We start from the raw sequence: 18,791 nt of genomic DNA, 5'->3' as shown, positions 1-18,791 counted from the left end.
TATTTTGTATGATTTGAATTTTATCTAATAAAATCACAAAATTGGTATGCTTCCATTCTTTTCGTTTTTCTTCAGTTTCAGCAGACAAATCACTGGGATTTGTTCGAAACTTCAAGTGATTTTTCCAGTATTGAAAATTGTTCCGTCAATCCAATAGCAATTTAAGATATTTTTGTTCATAAAATTCATAAGATAATAAATCTTCGTCGATTATTATGAATTTTCTTTCGGTCAACATTCCAGATTGATAGTAGTTGATTTCATTGATTTGAAAAAATATGTGGTTTGGTTCGGCCATTTGCACTTCAATAATAAAACTATATTCATAACTGATTCCATTTTTCAGATCATAAACTTCAATGATATCTAACATATTTTGTGTTGGAAACAAAACAATATTTCTAACTGTTTCATTTTTTTGATTTTTTATTTTTATTATTGCGTAAATCTCAGAGGAAGAAGCGCCACTGAATGCTTGACTATTGCCGAAAAAGATAATTTTTTCATTTTCGGTATCCAATCCAATTTCGCCTTTGAATTCATTATCCGAACCCACAAATGTTACAATTGGTTTCCCAAACATATAATAAAAGTTAGACAATCTTCAAAGGTTGGACATTGAGCGACGGTTCTCATGTAATTATAATCCTTTTTCAATTTTTCGGACTCGATATACAATAGATCTGAATGTGCAAATGATAATTCACAATGTTTGTTCCTTAAAAAAGAATTTCGTTCGGTGGCCAATGAAAGAATTGCAGATGTATTTAGAATTCCTCCGTGTTCGTTTACGGTTTTCGGTATTATGCCAACAAAGGCTTTATTATTCCATTCACCAGAAGTGCGTTTTGCCCGTCGAATGTGCTCTTTTTGATCATGGCTTGCATTAAAATCAATTCCATTTCGAATGATTCGAAATTTTTGAATTTTACGTGAAGGTATGCCTATCGCACTAGTCACAATGACAAGTATTCCAATGAATGCCCATAAAAACTTCATAGTTTTGAATGCCACCGTCACTTTTATGGTGAAAAAACTTTTTAAATTTTACCAAAGAAATTTCAATATAGTACCGCTATTGTCAACACACTTTGAATTAAATTCTATGTCTTGACTTCCAAGTTGTTTCTGACTTACATGCGTTAGGTTGATCTTTTGTTGGTGAGCAGTATCAACGCATATCTGACGATACTGTTTCATCATCGTAAGTTTATGTTTATAATATAATCTTTTAACTTTATCAACACAATGTCAAAATTTGTGTTCGTCAGACTTTGGACACAGTAATATAGAGGCGAGCATATATGTAGTACATGTGTCATTTAAAAAACACATACGATTAGATTACTCATATGGTTCGAATGCAAAGCAATGTGAATAAAAGAATTATAAAATGCCGCTTTTCCTGCTTAAAAATGCTAATAAGCCTGACAAACATAATTGAAAATTATCGAAAACGATTTTTTTTTTACCAAGTTTCTGCAATAATTTTATTATGAATGTATCAACAAAGCATAAATTTATTTTCATTACTTAAGAACTTATTGTTGAAACCACATGCAGTTGACAGTTGTGTATTTTGGTCCAAAATGAATAACAATCATCATTTTGTAAACTCGATCCGCTTTTCATTATCACAGTGGAGTCGAGAGACGAGGTGCATTTTGAGGTCGGCTATATTGTCCACTTTGGTATTGCACAATCGACATTGAACGGTTTTCGGCAAATTGACAACACTGAAAATATATTCAAAACATTAGCAAATTAAGCGAATTTAATTTGTATTGTAATAACTTACAATTGGGTTAAATCGTGTAGCTGTTTGCAATGGAGGCGCAAGAAATCGCCATCCGTATCGTAACTGCTCTGCGTTTTTAATGTGCTATGCATTGGGAATATGGCTCGATGCCCATAAATGTCATTTGCATGAGACACAACGAAATCGGGTGAATTGGTAAAATTTGGGTCCCATTGGAATTCCGTAATTTCGGTGTTGATACATTGGCGAGGCCGTTCCAGCAATCTATTGGACGAGTGGAATTAGGTTTTAATGGATTTTGACTTAAAATCGTGTTGATTTTAATCAACATAAACTACTCTAATGCATATAGACATACTCAACAATGACGCTCTTGATTTTCAGCAGAATTTCCCGTTTGGTATTCTCGCTTAATTGATTGGCTTCCTCTTGTCCCGGGTAAGTGAGAAGTAATGTGTCTAGGCAATAGCGAATTTGATTCACCTGCCGAACATAAAATTGAATGATAAAATTGGTGGCAATAAAATGAAATATGCATCAACGAACCAATTCGATGTCATGTTGTGTGATTTCGACGTTCAAGTTGAAAACCATATCATGTTCAGCGAACATTGGCCGTCCTTTGGCACTGTTATACCCTAAGCCCGTTCGAAGTGCAGTGTAATGTGTTTTATCCTTGTTGCATTTCACATGCATCGTTGGACTGAAGATTAGCGCCATTAACGGGCCAAAACCACGAATATTCGGCATTTGTGTTGTGTAACGAAGATTTATGTTTCGTTTATTCGGATCGGTGTAACAAATTGTAGCGGCAACCAAATATTTTTCAGTTATGTCCTAAAATATTTGGGATGGAATTAAAAATTTTAAATTATTTTTCGAATTAAATCACGTTTTAAATGGGCAAAACCTACTTGTGGATCATTCTCCAGCATAACTGAATTTACCGAATGCCTATCGATTACAACCTTTGCATTGCGTGTGGCTTCGGTAAGACCGATCGGTTCAATTGACAATGAACTGTATGGACCCTTGAGTTTGATCATCTTTTTATTTTTCATTTTTTCAAACGTCGGCGGGTCAATATCACTGAGACTTTCTTCCAAAAAATAGCTTTCACACATCGGATCAAGGAAATTGTCGAAATTTTGACTCGTCAATTGGCATTCCATTTGTGATTTTCGCATCAAATGATTGTAGTTTGAAATGTAATCTTCTTCGACAAACTCGCCGAATTGTTCATGAATCAACATATCATTGAGATTTTCTTTTGAATCCACGTGAACGAACACATTTGCTTTTCCATTGGTAACCGAATACACCTGAAAGGGAGTTCATTAAATTAATGGATATAAACGAAGACTTTCAGTTTTCATTAAGATTGTACCTCGATTTCAATCGTTCTTTGCTCCGTTTTATTTCTGAACAAAGTTATGGCTTCGATAGGCCAATTTCCACTTGGGTATCGAATTTGAGATGGTTGCATCTGAGCCAGGCGACATTCGAAGCAACGCGGTGGAAGATCAAAAAATGTTCTTAGTCTACCACAATATCTATAGATGCATTCCGTATTACATTCTAAAACTTTTCCCGTGTCGATCAAGCGAACCTATGAAATTATTTTCAAAACCACCAAAACAATTTATTTTTGGATAATATGTAAGAATTTCTTGATTCAAAAATAGAAAGCAAATGAAAATCCTGAACAAGAATGACAAGAATAACCTACTCGACACAATTCAGCGTTGAACGCCAAAATTTTTGCACGATGATATGTGATGCCACTGCAAGCATCGATTGAAACGATAATTAATTGTCCAATGAGTGATTCAGTATCGATGGACAATGGTTCAAGCACTTCTTTGCGATAATTTCGGAGGTAAGTCTCAAATTCGGACACCTTATACCATTCCGTTTCTGGTTGAAACCAAAATTGATTGCATGCTTCAATCTAATAAATAAAATTGATTAGCCAAAATGTAAAAAAATTGAATGATTAAATTGAATGGATGTCACTGTGTACATGTGTTATGAATCCTTTCATAAATTCATCTAAAATTCTCGGAATGCAAACTGATGCATATGCAGTTTTACTTGGTTTTTGCGGAGAATCCCCTTCATATGTGATATCATGCCCATTGGCATACTCTTCCTCATCGGAACGTGATCTGAAAATATTTCACTTTTATCAACATTCTTCACTTGGAACAAAAATAAATATTGACATAAAAAAACCCTTACTTCATGATCCAAAATTCGGTGTTGATACGCAAATCTCGCATTTTTAGCGATTTATAAACTTCGGTGCAAACTTTGCCGGGCATAAGTTCGATGCCATTTTCGTAGCTATAATCATCTTCATCGTTTTTGAATGTGATGAATGTTTTGTTTGAGCCAAAATCGAAATTCACTTGAACATTCCTTTCGTTTGGCACAATACCGTTGTCGATGAAAATTCGTTTGATTGGTTTTGCATACAAACATCGGATATGGTCTCTGTCGAAGCCTGTGTAGTAAACGGTGTTTCTTGGATCACGCGTTCCAATGCTTTGAAATGCTAATTTAGCGTAATCATCGATGTTAAGCAAGGTGCGAGCAAAGAAATTTGGGTAAAATCCACCGGCAATCACCACTTTCAAAATGATTGCTTTTTCATTGTCGTTCCATTGAACGTAATTCAATCCAACGCCAGACTTGATTTTCATGCGCTCCAATCGACGTTTGATTTCATTCACTTGTACATGGCATTCGTGCAAAGCGTCAATGTCAAGGCAAAATTTATCTGCCCATTCGCGTTCGGTGCGTTTCATGCGTTCACGAGCCACACGGGTGGTTGACTCACCAAACATGCTGTGATTATGGGAATAAGACCATGCATTGTATGCGTGTAACATTGCAACCAAATCACTGCCCGAAGAATTGGCCCAGCGTAGCTGTTGCGAATACAGTCGCATATTATCTCTGGCTTTGTAATTATCACGGAAAATACTTCTTGAATTTAGGGCCGCACCTGAAATATGAATATAGACAGTTATTCGTAGAATTTGAATCAAGTAAATATTAACAGAAATGAATTATGCTCTCAGAATTCAAAGGAGGCAAACTAACATTTTTGGTGGAACGCTGTTCCATTGTATTAACAATGTAGGTAAAATGACATTTTGCCGACAATTTTAATACAGTGGAGGTAAACTGATATTTTGCCTACAATGGCAAAAAACAGTGGGTAATTTGATGTTTTACACTATATGTTTTTTAGTTTGCCTCCTTTGAATTCTGAGAGTGTTATTAAATTATGACATCATACCGATAACAATGCATTCGTCGAGTATGCTGAAGCAATAGCCGAGTATAATGAACTTTGCAATTTTGACGTCAATCGGAAGATTAGCCATGATTCGACCAATGAACGAAATATCTCCGTCCATATCATTAGTTTCACCGTTGCAAGTCTTCAACAATGCACCAATTTCTTTCAATATTAATATTGTGTTAGCGATATCATTAAGCTGCGGACGATCCATGGCCAGGGCAAGAATCGATGTTGGCGGTCCCATTTCCAAGAGTTTTGCTTTCAAAATCACATTCTCCAATGGACTGCTCACCAATTCGGGAATCGCATTTTCATTCATCACATTCTGGTAAAATAATTTTGAGTCAAGTTTAAAAAAAAATATAAAGGTGTTATTGTTCAAAAAAAAAATTGCACTTATATGCATTTCAAATGAATTTTTATTGAGAGAACCAAGCCATAAAATATTATTAGATAATCGTGGGCCAATTGTTTGACATCAAATTCCCGATCATATTCGTGATATTAGTGATAGTAAAAATGTCATAGACTATTTTGATGAATAGTGGAAATGAAATGATTGAGGAGAAAATATTTTTTTAAATTAATATTTGCGAATTAATATCAAGCATGAAATGATGAAAATGTGTAGTCACTTATTGGATTCCGAGGCAGCATGAACTCAACTCCGGATGAGAAAAAAAAATATAACGAATTTACACCGCATACTTACGTAATAAAAGTGATTTTCAACAAATCGATAGCATCTGCCATTCATGACCCGGCCCGTTCTACCAGCACGTTGTATGCAACTGCTGCGCGCAGCCCATGTCAATTGAAGCGCCGAAAAATTGGTAATCGTATCCGTCATCATTATTCTCGTTCGGCAAAAATCCAAAACTAATATTCGATACAGAAATTGTATTAAATTATTATAGAGTCAAGAATTTAAGGTGAATTCAATACAAATTTTGCATTCAAGACGATGCAATGGAGATTGATGCGATCTTTAATTTGATTAAACTCAAAGAAAAATATTAACTCACCGTATTTAACATCTGGCACCGTAATTGAACTTTCAGCAATATTTGTTGCCAAAATCACTTTACGAGTATTGGAAGCGGCTTTGCGGAAAGCTAAACTTCTCTGTTTTGCGTCGGACATGGAGTGCAGTACAATAGTTTCAATTCGTGTCCTGTTCGTGTTCCTAGATTTTAGACATTAATTTAAATCCAAATTGTTCCCATTCAAGTCATGGGAATATTTTCAATTTTCTTACACGCTGCGCCATTGATCTGTCAAAATGTTGTCCATTTGAATGATTTCATGTATGCCGGGCAAAAATACTAAAACTGTTGGCCACTCTGCATGTTGGCATTCCTCGGGCATTTCCTTTTTATCGATGTCATCAAAACAATTGATCAAATACAAAGCAATTTTGTACAAATCTTCTGGAATACATGGATTCGTCTTGTCCAAATGATTGTAATCCTAAACGGTGAAACGTGAACATTTAATGAACATAGTGAAAAATGTGCTTCTTTTTTTAAAACAATAATTACGATTTTCGGTGCAGCTGTATAAAAATCTTCCAAGTAAAATTCGCCAATTTTATACTTGGACTTTTCTGTAATGGTTACAATTGGTGCTGGTTGCATGTGGCCACGTCTTGGGAACGAGAAATATTCGGAAAACTAAACAACAACAAAATATGAGTATATTAGTAAAATGCATGCTTATATGCTATCGCATTTAAATAAAATCGAATACTTACTCGGTCTGCTTGAATTGTGGCTGACATGATGACAATTTTGACCTTGGGCCGTGTTAGTGCAGACACAAATAGTTTTTTCAGCACAACGAATAGAAAGTCCATTTCTTTGTTTCGTTCGTGCACTTCGTCCAGGATAATATGCGTGTAATTACCAAAGTTTTTGGTGCGAATCAATTTTTCCAACAAAATTCCGGTGGTACAAAATAGGATGCGTGTGTCATTGCTGAGATTTTTCTTTTCATCGAATCCAATTTGATAACCTACAATTGTGCCCACTGGCCAATTGCGTTCGTTTGCCACGCGTTCCGCATTGCTTGCAGCCGCTATCCGCCTCGGCTGTGCAATGATAATGTTGCAGTATTTTTTCTCTTTGTACGCTTCATCGATGATGAATTGTGGCACTTGTGTGGTTTTGCCACAAGCCGTCGGCCCTTCCAACACCACAAATGGATTGTCTTTAATCGCACTTAAAATGCGACTTCTGTAGTGTGTGATCGGATAGACTGAATTCGGTCGATTGAAATTGAACGTAGCGTAAATTTGATCCATTGCGTGTGTGTCATCGTTTTCCTCATCGGAACTCCAATTATCGAATCTCTGGAATAAATATCATTAGTTATTATACAACTCGGCAATAATCGAAACAAATTCCAACTTACTTCGGCCATTTGGCGTTTATTTTCCATGATATGCTCTTCGGCATATTCGGTTGAGCCTGAGTAATCATCTCTTCGATTCGATGGTCGTGGTTCGTTAGCCACAACACGACCATTGGTTGTTCCACCGGATATGGTTTTCCTCACCAAGGGTTTATTTTGATTGAAAAATTCAAAAACATCCATCGTTTCTGATAAAACCCAAAGCAAAAGTCATCGAATGCTTTCGTTGAAGAAACACAAATAAAAACAAAACAGATGACACAACTACATTTGACAGATTATCCCTATCGGAAGATTCAGCAATGACGCACTGAAATTTAAATTCGTGTTTTAAACCACGTTGACAGTTGACGTACCAAAGCTAAGAAACGTTAAAATATAATATATTTTTGTATTCTAAAATGAATGTTTTTCAAGATTTTTTCTATACCAAACTAATTTTAATTCCGAATAGGGAAAATTCCACAAATTAGGCTATTATTCATATACTTTTGATAAAAATGAAACAATCTGAAGGCAGTACGCATAGGCGTAAGGAAATAGAGGAGAGGCTTAGGAACACTTGGTCTTATAAATCGTAGCTAGTTCAATTCAATGCTGTTGCTTCTCTTGATTTTAAATGAAAAAAAAATATTGAAAATTAATTTTCAATGAACACAAATGACGATTCAATCTGTGTGTTATTGTTGATGTCGCTATTGTTTTGATATATTTCAAAATATCAAAATGTTCACCGCTAAATATCATTTGATGAGTTAATCCAAAGAACCTTTTAGCTGTACCTACCATTGTTGATAAAGAGCAACTCGAAATATGTATTTGATTGCTTATTGCAAATAGAAAGAAATATCAAGCCAATTAGATTTTATCACAAACCAACAGACTGTTGGCGATAGATAACGATTTTTTGAATTCACAGATAATAAATAAAACCAGCACAATTAACATTCTGTGTTGATACAACACGGGTCATTTGGAGATTCCTTTTATTAACCGTATGTATAATTGCCCATATTTTCCTTAAAGTATTTGTTTTTTTTTTTCGAATCAGTTCAACGATTACACTGATGAACAGTTTCTTTTTTTTTATGTCGATTGATTTTTGGACTTGAAATATTTTAATTTGCCACAATAGTGGCCCAGATGTTTGCATTTATCGCACAGATGTTTCGGGTGTGCTTTTTTGGGATCCGACTTGTTCAATCCGCCAGGTTTCTTCAATGGTCGCTGTAATGAATTGGAAAAAGTTCAATCAATTTCCAATTGCAACGAAATGTAGCAGTAATTTTTGAAAAACAAAAACAAAAAAATAAAACTAAACCCGTTTAAATAGAACAAATTTTTTTTAAATTCGTCTTGATTAATCATTTCACAGAAATGATCATTTCAATTACCTGTTTGAATGGGTAAACGCGGATGTCGCAGCATTGACACATTTGTGCAGTATTTGCCCATGAATTGCCTGAGCACCAAGTGCGCTTGCACTCGTCACAGCGAAACTGTCCAAAGCAACGCTTATTCCCCTGATAAGGTGTTAAAAATTCCAACGAATCTTCGGAGTAATCGGAAGCGGTTTCAGAACTTATTGCACTGTGGATCGAAGACATTTTCGTTTCAAAAATGAATGGCTATTTGATGTTTAACTAATAACAGCCAAAGTCGGACTGAAGAAAACGCTGAACAAATAACAAATATAAGTAAGGGTCCTGATATCACGATTCAGATTAAATATTGTGCACGGTGCTGTACAATAAGTGAAATCAACAGGGAATCAACAGCGCAAAATGTTTTAACACTCAAGTGAAAGAGTACGATTTGGCTCTATCGTGACGATACATTTCATCGTGGAATAGCGGCTAGCGCATGTACGCAACACATCTCTTTTTTCTCACTGCTGCTATGTTAAACATAGTATGCTGTTCACGCACACCGATACATGACTGTAGCTCCAGGGCGCACGCATACAATCATGTATCGGTGTGCGTGAACCGTTTACTATGTTTAACATAGCAGCAGTGAGAAAGGAGAAGTGGTGTGTACATGCGCTGGCCGCTATTCCACGATGAAATGTATCGTCACGATAGAGCCAAAACGTACTCTTTCGCTTGGGCAATAATAGAAAGTACGGACATAAAAAAACAAAAACCAATTGATAAATAAACATGCTTCAAAAATGAAATCAGCAATCAAAGAAAAAGCGGATAATTTCAGTTGAAAAACGTAATATGACACTCCGAAATCGATTTTGCACAATTGTTTATATCAACGGCATATTTTGAAATATCAAAAAATGTTTATTTTCGCTTTGGAGTAACGAATGTGTTTGAATTAGAAAAAGTCTTCGCCAAAATTTGCTGGAAAATGGTGAAGCCTTGATTCAACTATATACGATACACACAACTTCATTTCAATTTGATAGAATAGAGTGAAATGAATGTGGCGATCGAGGATAATTAGAAATCGTGATGGGCTGAGTGTGTAGGAACCATGAAAAAAACACGTAATAAATTCAAAGATATCACAACGAAACAATGTATTTTAAATTGTTAGCTAAGTTTTTTCAGCTCAGTACAGCACCATTTTTAGCAAAGATGCAAAAGCATGCTCGAAGTACTGTAAGTACTTCAAAAGACTTTTATTAAAAGTCATTAAAACAGGATTTTACCAAAAAAAAAACTATAAAAAAATTCCTGTAAATAAAATGTAGCACTCTATTTGTTTTAATAAAAAAAACACACTCTGGATTTCGCTGGCGCTTTGCCAAAAGATTTATTGCATGATTTCTTTATGACAAAACAGTGGAGATTTTGATATCTATCGTTATATCAATGGTTAGATCAAGACTGGTCCATGATCTGGGAACGGAAGAGTCTGTGAATAAAAATGGAAGAAAAGAAAAGAATTGTATTACAGACCAAGAGTTACGCTTTAAAATCAACTTTAACTAATTTCCCAAAACTAATTTGTATTCGTATTCTTTAACTTCTATCTGATTTGCTCACCTCTGCATATGGATTCGCCACATCTTGGACATTTGAATGATTAAAATTGTTTGGTGTTTGATGAACTGCAATTTACCTCCACTGTTGGTGAGTAAACTATTTTACACGTTGGACATGGTTGTTTCATGTTCTTTTCTGAATTTTTTACGGTAAAATCCAATGTCTTGCAAGATCGATCCAGGCAAGTGTATGTCGCTTCGTAGTGCTGAATAGTGTTCATGATTTCCAATGTCTTCCTTTCACTTTGTTTCAATATTTTCAAAATGCAACAAATCTCGTTGTTATTTGTTTAAATTTTAAAGTAAAACTAAATCGCAATAAGTAGAGGCGCGTTTCTTTATACCTGATCGAGATTCACTCAGTTGGTGAATTGAACGTGTATTTTCAAGTATTTGACTTGTATATTCAAGTTGCAAGCAAGTCATTTGTAAATTTTGCTCTTGGTGTGCGATCGTCGGGTGATCGGTGATTTTGCATAATTAGATGATGATTCTTTGTTCGCGTTTCAAACATAAAAAATGCATTTGGTGCTCTCTTTAGAAAAATTGTTGTTATGTTACATTTCTTGGAATCAATAACTCTAACGACGCGAAGCAAATGCTTTTCTGACACTCTTAACGCTGGCCTCCCATATAATCTATCCCAAGAAGGTGCATTCGGGAACAATAATGTCAATGTTCATTTGTAAGTTTGTGTGTGCTGCCCATTAATTATGTGTCTCGGTGAGACTTTTTATGAAATTGTTGCATCCATAAAATTAGTTCCGTTATCCGAACATACATGGTTTACCAAGCCTTTCTCTTTGAAATGAGTCTACGCAATGCAAATTTGAATTTGTCAGTACTAGCGTTGCTCAAATGAATATCGCGCGCGTGCTGAAACATACAAAAAGGCATATTTTTTCCAGTGTGAGAGAGTATATCAATAGGGCCCAAATAACCATATGTCTTAAATGGCCTGCCAATTGTTGCAGCATTTTGCATGTAAGTCGGCTACTCAATCGTTCCTACTCAATATCTTTTTATTGAAAATAATAATAAAATGAAAAGGTTTTTTTCTCTGACATACTTTCATGCTAAATCATTTTAAACGGTATTTTACAAACAGTTGAGCCAAAACGAGGATATCTCGGAAGTCATACTCTCCATTGCTCATTTCTGAGTTCATGTTGCAGGAATAAATATGCGAATTGAAGGCAACAAATTAATATTCTATTAATACATTCAACTTGAAACATTTTTTCATTTCATTTTTACCTTTTTGTTTCATACTTTCACTTATGCCTATGTCCTAAGCCCTAGAACATTGTTTCATTAAAACAAAATCAATATCAAATCAGAAGCAGAAGAAATAATCACTTTTAAAAAAGTAACAATTAGTATGGTTAATTTTTCTATTTCAGTTCATATTGTGCGTCTCATAATTTCAATCCAAAGATCAATAGCAAAATCGTTAGCGTAAAATTTTATACATAGCATTTTTTGTCTTAATTTTTTTTTTATTTGTATTTGATTCATGAAACGTATTTTGAACAAGAACGCATCCAACATGAGAAGAAAAATTCTTTCATTTCACTCTTCTAGCACAATTGAACTGGATCAACTTTAAAGCTATATTGATCGATATGAATTTAGTTTTTATATTTCCAGATGGATAAAACAATGACAGCGTTTGATATTCAGTAGATAATAAAGTGAATGACGAGTGAATTCGTTTTCGTGAACGAAATAAAAATTTCTTGCAGTTAATTTGAGCACATTACCTTTTTTTGATACTTACAATGTCGGTCAAATGTTCTTACTAAAACAGAACTTAACCAAAAGAAATTGAAAAAAAATCCTGTAAATCAAATGTAAAACTGTACACCACACTTGTTTCAATAAACAAAAACACACGGTATTTCGCTGGCGCTTTACCAAAAGATTTATTGCATGATTTTATCCAATATCTCTTCATGACAAAACAGTGGAGATTTCGATATCAATTGTTCGATCAGTGATACAGCTAGTGCGACAGCAGCAGCAGCAGCAACAGGATCACAAATTCAAGACTGGTCCATGATCTGGGAAGGGAAGAGTCTGTGAAAAAAAAAATAAGAAAAAGAAATATGATTGTATGATGGAGATTCAAATTTCGCTTTATAATTTAATTTTTCCCAAAACTAATTTGTATTTCTTTAACTTCTATTTGATTTGCTCACCTCTGCATATGGATGGTTGAATTGGCCACATCCTGGACATTCCCGAGACTGCAATGACTGGTGGTTGATTGAGTGGTATTTGTGTTGACAGTTGTAATAACGACATTGGTAGTATGCATGCCAACGCATCTTCGATTTATACTTCGCTTCGCTTTTTCTTTGTTCGAAAATGAAAATGATTCTTCGAAACTCTTCGATGTTTCGTAGTTTGCTGCAAAATTCAAATGAACCTATCGAACCAAGTGTGCCGCCTCTATTTATACCAATCGTTCTGGCTGAAAACGGCTGCGAAATGAATTTCAGAATTGTAAACCACATCAAAATATGACGCTGAAATTCATGTTCATCATAAACACACTTGCGGCCATCCCGTTTAGAGCTTAATCAAGTCGCCGAATTTTTTTGGATAAATATTTTTTTTGTTGCTTTTTTTCTCAAATTATTTATATGATTATTCTCCGTGATAAAAACAATATCGAAACTTGAATATTTTGGAAGAGAACATTGGACAAACGACAGCTTAAAATGATTGAAGTGGATTCGCCTGCAAATCAGCATTTTTTTATCTTGTTATAAATAACCACAAAGGAAACCCAAACAAATTCATTCAAGTGCGGACAAAGGTAATGAATGCGAACAAAGCAATAATAACACAAAATCAACAGCTAATTGCAGATATTTCGGCTTATTTATGTCTCGCAGTTATTTCGTCGAAGTGAAACCACTCTTTACACAATGCAAATATTCTGGACATCTCAATATGTAGAAAAATAATCGGGTGACATATTATCTAAATTGCCCAATTGATATTGCGTGTAATTAACTTATTTTTTTGTTTGATTTTGAAAATAAGTGGAGAAAGATAAAACATAGAGAGGGAATGTTCCGCTATTTGCGCAAATATTTTTATGATAAATCAATTACTACTTACAGAAATGGTCGAACCAAAACGAATTATTCATCTTCGATCAGCTCTCCTTCATTTCAATAGGGTATATCGATTTAAATTCTTTGATTGCTAATTATGTCTGAGTTTATATTTCACACTTGATGAACATATTTACGAATTTCAAACAATCGAAGCATTTTGTCAGGTTCCCAGATTTAGGTATAAAATGATAAGAATCTTCTTTTTTCATTGCGATTTTTTTCTTCAATTTTTCATCACTTTCTACTTGAAATACGAATGAATGTGATTCATGGCATTGAACTAGTTTCGTTTGAAGAAATACACACACTCTCTTACTTTTTAAATTATGGCATTTATTCAAGCATTTGAATAATTGAAAATGATTGGCATTAGACAGAGGATCAACTGTTGTATTTTACCTGTAAATGGAACGGTCGAAGATTGGCATTTTCTCAAACACAAACGAATTATATCACTGAATTCTCTATTAGTGAGTAAACTTTCCCGCACAATGGACACGATTTCTTCAGGTTCTTTTTAGAATTTTTGATGGTAAAATCCAATGTCTTGCAAGATCGATCCAGGCAAGTGTATGTCACTTCGTAGTGCTGAATAGTGTTCATGATTTCCAATATCTTCCTTTAACTTTTTTCAATATTTTCAAAATGCAACAAATCTCGTTGTTATTCGTTTATATTGCAAAGTAAAACTAAATCGCAATAAGTAGTGGCGCGTTTTTTGAAACCTAATCGAGATTCTCTCAGTCAGAGAATTGAACATGTTTTTTCAAGGATTCGACTTGTGTCGTTAGGCAAAGTTGCAAGCAAGTCATTTGTAATTTTTGCTTCCGGTGTATGATCATCGAAATTTGAATTTGAAAAATCAAGTCTAATTATTCATTATACCAAGTTATTCTTGTCTTTTGGTGACGAAACGCAAATTGTTGTAATGGAATAATATGACAAAAGCAGCCAGTGCAATCATTATCTACTCAATGCGATACTTTGTTTCAAATTTAATTAGCCGAGAAGCAAATTGGTTTTTAAAACTGTCTCGCGATTTTAATATTGACAATTTTCAAGATTCAACTAAATGCATGCACATTCTGTACAAAAGAGACTGAATGAAAATTAGGATATTTCTAATGTGATTTCTTTGCTGTTACATTCATGATCAACGATGTTGTAGGCCATGAAGGGTAGATTAATCAAAAATCAACCGAACTTGAATAGAAAAAAACTAGAAAAGATGACAAATGCGCTCCTCAAGACGATTCACAGTTAGCACGTAATCAATGCACAGTCACATGAGATTTCAAAGAACATTGCCCGATTAACTTTTTCTTTAAACTAAAAACTCTATTCAAATGCATCTCCAATTCAGACCAATCGATTCGTAAGTATTAGAACGTCGTTTCAAGTCGTAAAAGCGTTATTTCTCTGAACAAGAGCCCAATTTTTCATTTTATTTTATTTTTATGAGTTTGTGCAGTTTATTCAAGCAAGATACCTTTTTGATACTTACAATATCGCTCAAATATTCTCATCAAAACCAGACTTTACCAAAAGACACTGAAAAAATTCCTGTAAATAAAATGCAAACACTGTACACCACACAACAACTAAAAACACACGGTATTTCGCTAGCGCTTTGCCAAAAGATTTATTGCATGATTTTATTCAATAGCTCTTTATGACTAAACAGTGGAGATTTCGATATCGATTGTTCGATCGGTGATACAGCTAGTGCGACAGCAGAGGACAGCAACAGGATCACAAATTCTTGACTGGTTCATTCTCGTGGAACGGCTCGGTCTGTGAAGAAAAATGGAAGAAAAAGAATTTTTTTTAAATATGCATCGGATTAAGAATTGAGTTGAGTCATCTAACATCACTTTAATCAAACATTTGTTCACCAAATTTATATTCATTTCCTTGATTTGCTTACCTGTGCGAACGGATAGTTGCTTCGGTGGCAATATGGACATTGGCGAATTTGTTGCGATTGGACGTTGATTGTGTCATATCGCTTCGCACAAAAACATTGGTAATATCCGTGCCAACGCGTCTTCGACGTATACATCGCTTTGCTCTTTGCTCTGCTTTTTTCTTTGTTCGAAAATGAAAATGAAAATGATTCTTCGAAACTCTTCGATGTTTCGTGGTTTGCTGCAAAATTCAAATAAACCTATGGAACCAAGTGTGCCGCCTCTATTTATACCAATCGTTCTGGCTGAAAACGGCTGCGAAATGAATTTCAGAATTGCAAACCATATCAAAATATGACGCTAAAATTAATGTTCATCATAAACACACTTGCGTCCATACCATTTAGAGCTTAATCAAGTCGCCGAATTGGCTCATTTGTTTGGATAAATATTTTTTGTTGCTATTTTTCGTCGGTCGCATATGTCCAGCCGATTTAATTTGTCAGCCGAAAATTTATCGGATCGGAATTGTTTATGTATTTTCCGTGCATGAGCAATTGGCTCAACCATTGGCAATGACAAAAAAATATAGGAAAACTTGAATATTGTTTGGAAGTAAAAATGTGGATATCGCAAAATCACCTCAAAGCAAAGACTGGAGATAAGTGCACATGACAATAATTACACAAACGGCTGATTGGCAATATTTTTGGTTATTTATGTCTGGAGTTTTTTTTCGTCGCGAAATTCTTTACACAGTGCAAATGTACTGCGTCTTGTGATGACGATACGTGCGAAAACGTTCGGCCGACGCATAATCAGCAAAATATCTGTAATCTGTAAATTGAACGGCTTATGTAAATCGCTTACCTTTTTGTTCAGTTCTGAATATCAACGGAGGAGGAGACAAAAAACAACGCATCGTTTGTTATGAAATATTTTTCGAATTTTGGATTCCAAATTACTTATACATTTGACGTTACTACAATCGTAATATGCGTGCCAATGCATCTTGATGCTTTGTTCTCTGCCTTCGTCGGAACTGAGTCGTTTTTCCTTCGATGTTTCGTGGCTTATTGCAAAATTGAAATGCACTTATGGAACAAGTGTGCAGCCTCTATTTAAACCAGTCATTTTGGTTGTTAAGAACTGCTGCAGAATGCATTTCAAAATTGCAATCATATCAAAATATGAGGTCGAAATTCACGAATAAATACACTTGCGTCCATCCTGTTTAAAACCCGATGTAAGCTTTGGGCCCGTTTGTCTGGATAAATCAATGTCAACATGCCTTTCAATCGGCATACTCGTTAATGATTTCATTTGTCAGTCGAAAATTTGTCATAACGGAGTCGTATACATCGAATACATTGTATTCTCCATACACAAACAATTGAATCAACCTTTGTCAATGGCAAAAATTATATCGACTTTCTTGTGTGTTGGCAAAATATTTTTTTCTGGCGAAAAACAATTATGAGCAAAGAAAATGTGACGGCAAAAAAAGTGATGAAGTTTAAAATGTATGGAACAAACAATCCTGTCAACCCACATTGTGTGCTCATACGTTTTTATATCACTTGAATGGTCAATATTTTGAAATTCCTCAATTTCACATTGTTGGCCAGAATTGATTTACTCATCTGTAAAATTGAAAAACTTTTCCTCGGGAAAATTAACTCGATGAGCAAGTGTGGGTCTCTATTTTTTCTGTTTATTTCATGTGACCCCAATAAATAATAATAATCTGTTTTTACTTCTGCAATTTGACAACTGTGCCACAGTCTCCCAAGAAATTTGTGGCAAAAACATTGGCAACGATTCAATTGCATAAAAATGCAATTTCTCACATTTAAAGCGAATAATAAAATTTGCGCTTGATTTATCTATTTGAACGCATTGCGTACAACAAAGCCAGTTCCAATGAAAATGATCAACTGTGATGGTCGGTGGTACACATTTTTTTCAATTGCACTTTGAATCAAATGCATTATAATATAACCTGATGCATTTTAGTGCAAATTTTCTTTTGTTCTCTGTTCGACCATAGAAAAGTAAATAAAGGGACACGCAGGAGAAGAAGTTGAAAAAGGAAATCAACTCAAACAATTTGAACAAGTTGAAGTGGACGGGCATATGGTGAAACACATCCAAACAATGATTGTTGTCATATCAGTTCGATTGAGCACATTGCCCATTTTGCAAATCTCTGCATGCATGAAAGGAAAACAAAAACGGTCACTCGTACATACGAATGAATAGTATTTGCTACTAATAAATGTGTTGAAAGCCGCGCCCTTTGGGTTAACCTATATGTAGTTGCTGAAAATTCGAATGTCGAAAAATTTTCGACTTATATAACCCGATTAAATGCTAAGTTATGCCTTTATTTATTGTTCGCACACAGTTTATCCGTTTTTAGTGAAACCATCCCCGAAAATAAGAGAAGAAAAAAACATTGAACTCGCACACACTCCCTTTCAGTCTCTGTCTCTGTCTCTAAATGAGCGCACATGCACTCACTGCACGGGATATGTGCTGCAAACCCATTTTCAGCCCGACAATCCTTTTTTGCCCCTCTTTTTCCTCTTCTTCTCCTCTTCCTCCTGTTCCGTTTATGCCGAAGCACGGGGAGCAAGAGAGAAATAACCGAGCTTCCGGCAATTGTTTTCGACAGTCATGAAAATGTGGACAATCCTTTAGAGAATTCTTTTGTCAGAAGAAAACCACTTCTGACAAAATCTGAAGATGCGACACAATCGCAACAATGTCGCACTGTTGAATATCTCCCAAGCAAAGTTTTCCAAGAGTTTGGAGTTCAACATTTTCACCGGAAAAGCAGCGAATGACTCTATGGCACTTTGGTCACTTTATTGCCGTTTGAAATTGCATTATTCCAAAATAAATATATACGGATGCATATACACAAAGCAAACTACAACGATGATTCATCTCGGGCGAACACGTGTTTTGAGGTCACATACACACGCTCCTCATCTCGCTTTCCATTTAAAGCCGTGTTCTACGAATTTTAACATACACACACATAAAACGTTGTTTCATCCCTCTCCGCCTGCAATGTAAACGCGACGCGCGAATTGTTGTTCACGAAAAGAAATATATTGCCAAAATATAGGTTGTAGGCAAACAACATGGCTTGATTAAACAAATTTAATGCGATTGAGCGCATTTTTGATCCGCGCACATATAAACATGTGAAGGAGAGAGAGAGAGAGAGAGAGAGAGAGAGAGAGAGAGAGAGAGAGAG

At 35.0% G+C, this 18,791-nt stretch overlaps 1 protein-coding gene and 1 long non-coding RNA gene across 3 annotated transcripts; both read right to left on the bottom strand.

The window, feature by feature from the left end:
• Window positions 1-1,460: 1,460 nt before the first annotated feature.
• On the bottom strand, window positions 1,461-7,791 carry LOC129579274 (probable ATP-dependent RNA helicase spindle-E). 2 transcript variants are annotated; one of them, XM_055469170.1, is made up of 16 exons: window positions 7,485-7,791; window positions 6,826-7,422; window positions 6,614-6,745; window positions 6,331-6,542; window positions 6,098-6,258; window positions 5,785-5,951; window positions 5,067-5,397; window positions 4,001-4,769; window positions 3,783-3,927; window positions 3,489-3,710; window positions 3,147-3,368; window positions 2,674-3,081; window positions 2,306-2,596; window positions 2,118-2,242; window positions 1,799-2,023; window positions 1,461-1,736 (listed from the first exon to the last, which is right to left on the bottom strand). In XM_055469170.1, exons 1-16 carry the CDS (start codon window positions 7,665-7,667, stop codon window positions 1,604-1,606), a joined length of 4,323 nt encoding a protein of 1,440 aa, XP_055325145.1. In that variant the 5' UTR covers window positions 7,668-7,791; the 3' UTR covers window positions 1,461-1,603. The 2 variants fall into 2 exon arrangements, with proteins under 2 accessions (XP_055325145.1, XP_055325146.1); XM_055469171.1 differs by having other exon boundaries at window positions 6,098-6,246.
• A 634-nt stretch (window positions 7,792-8,425) lies between these two features.
• LOC129579273 (uncharacterized) lies at window positions 8,426-9,395 on the bottom strand. The gene is made up of 2 exons (XR_008689215.1): window positions 8,879-9,395; window positions 8,426-8,711 (listed from the first exon to the last, which is right to left on the bottom strand). It is a non-coding gene; the product is annotated as an uncharacterized LOC129579273 (long non-coding RNA).
• Between the last annotated feature and the right edge of the window lie 9,396 nt (window positions 9,396-18,791).

The sequence above is a fragment of the Sitodiplosis mosellana genome, unplaced genomic scaffold, assembly GCF_009176505.1.
Source record: "Sitodiplosis mosellana isolate CC-2019 unplaced genomic scaffold, AAFC_SMos_1.0 Smas_scaffold_6226, whole genome shotgun sequence".
Lineage (NCBI taxonomy): Eukaryota > Metazoa > Arthropoda > Insecta > Diptera > Cecidomyiidae > Sitodiplosis > Sitodiplosis mosellana.
Note: the sequence above shows the minus strand (reverse complement) of the source record. Positions and strands in the feature narration are given on the sequence as shown.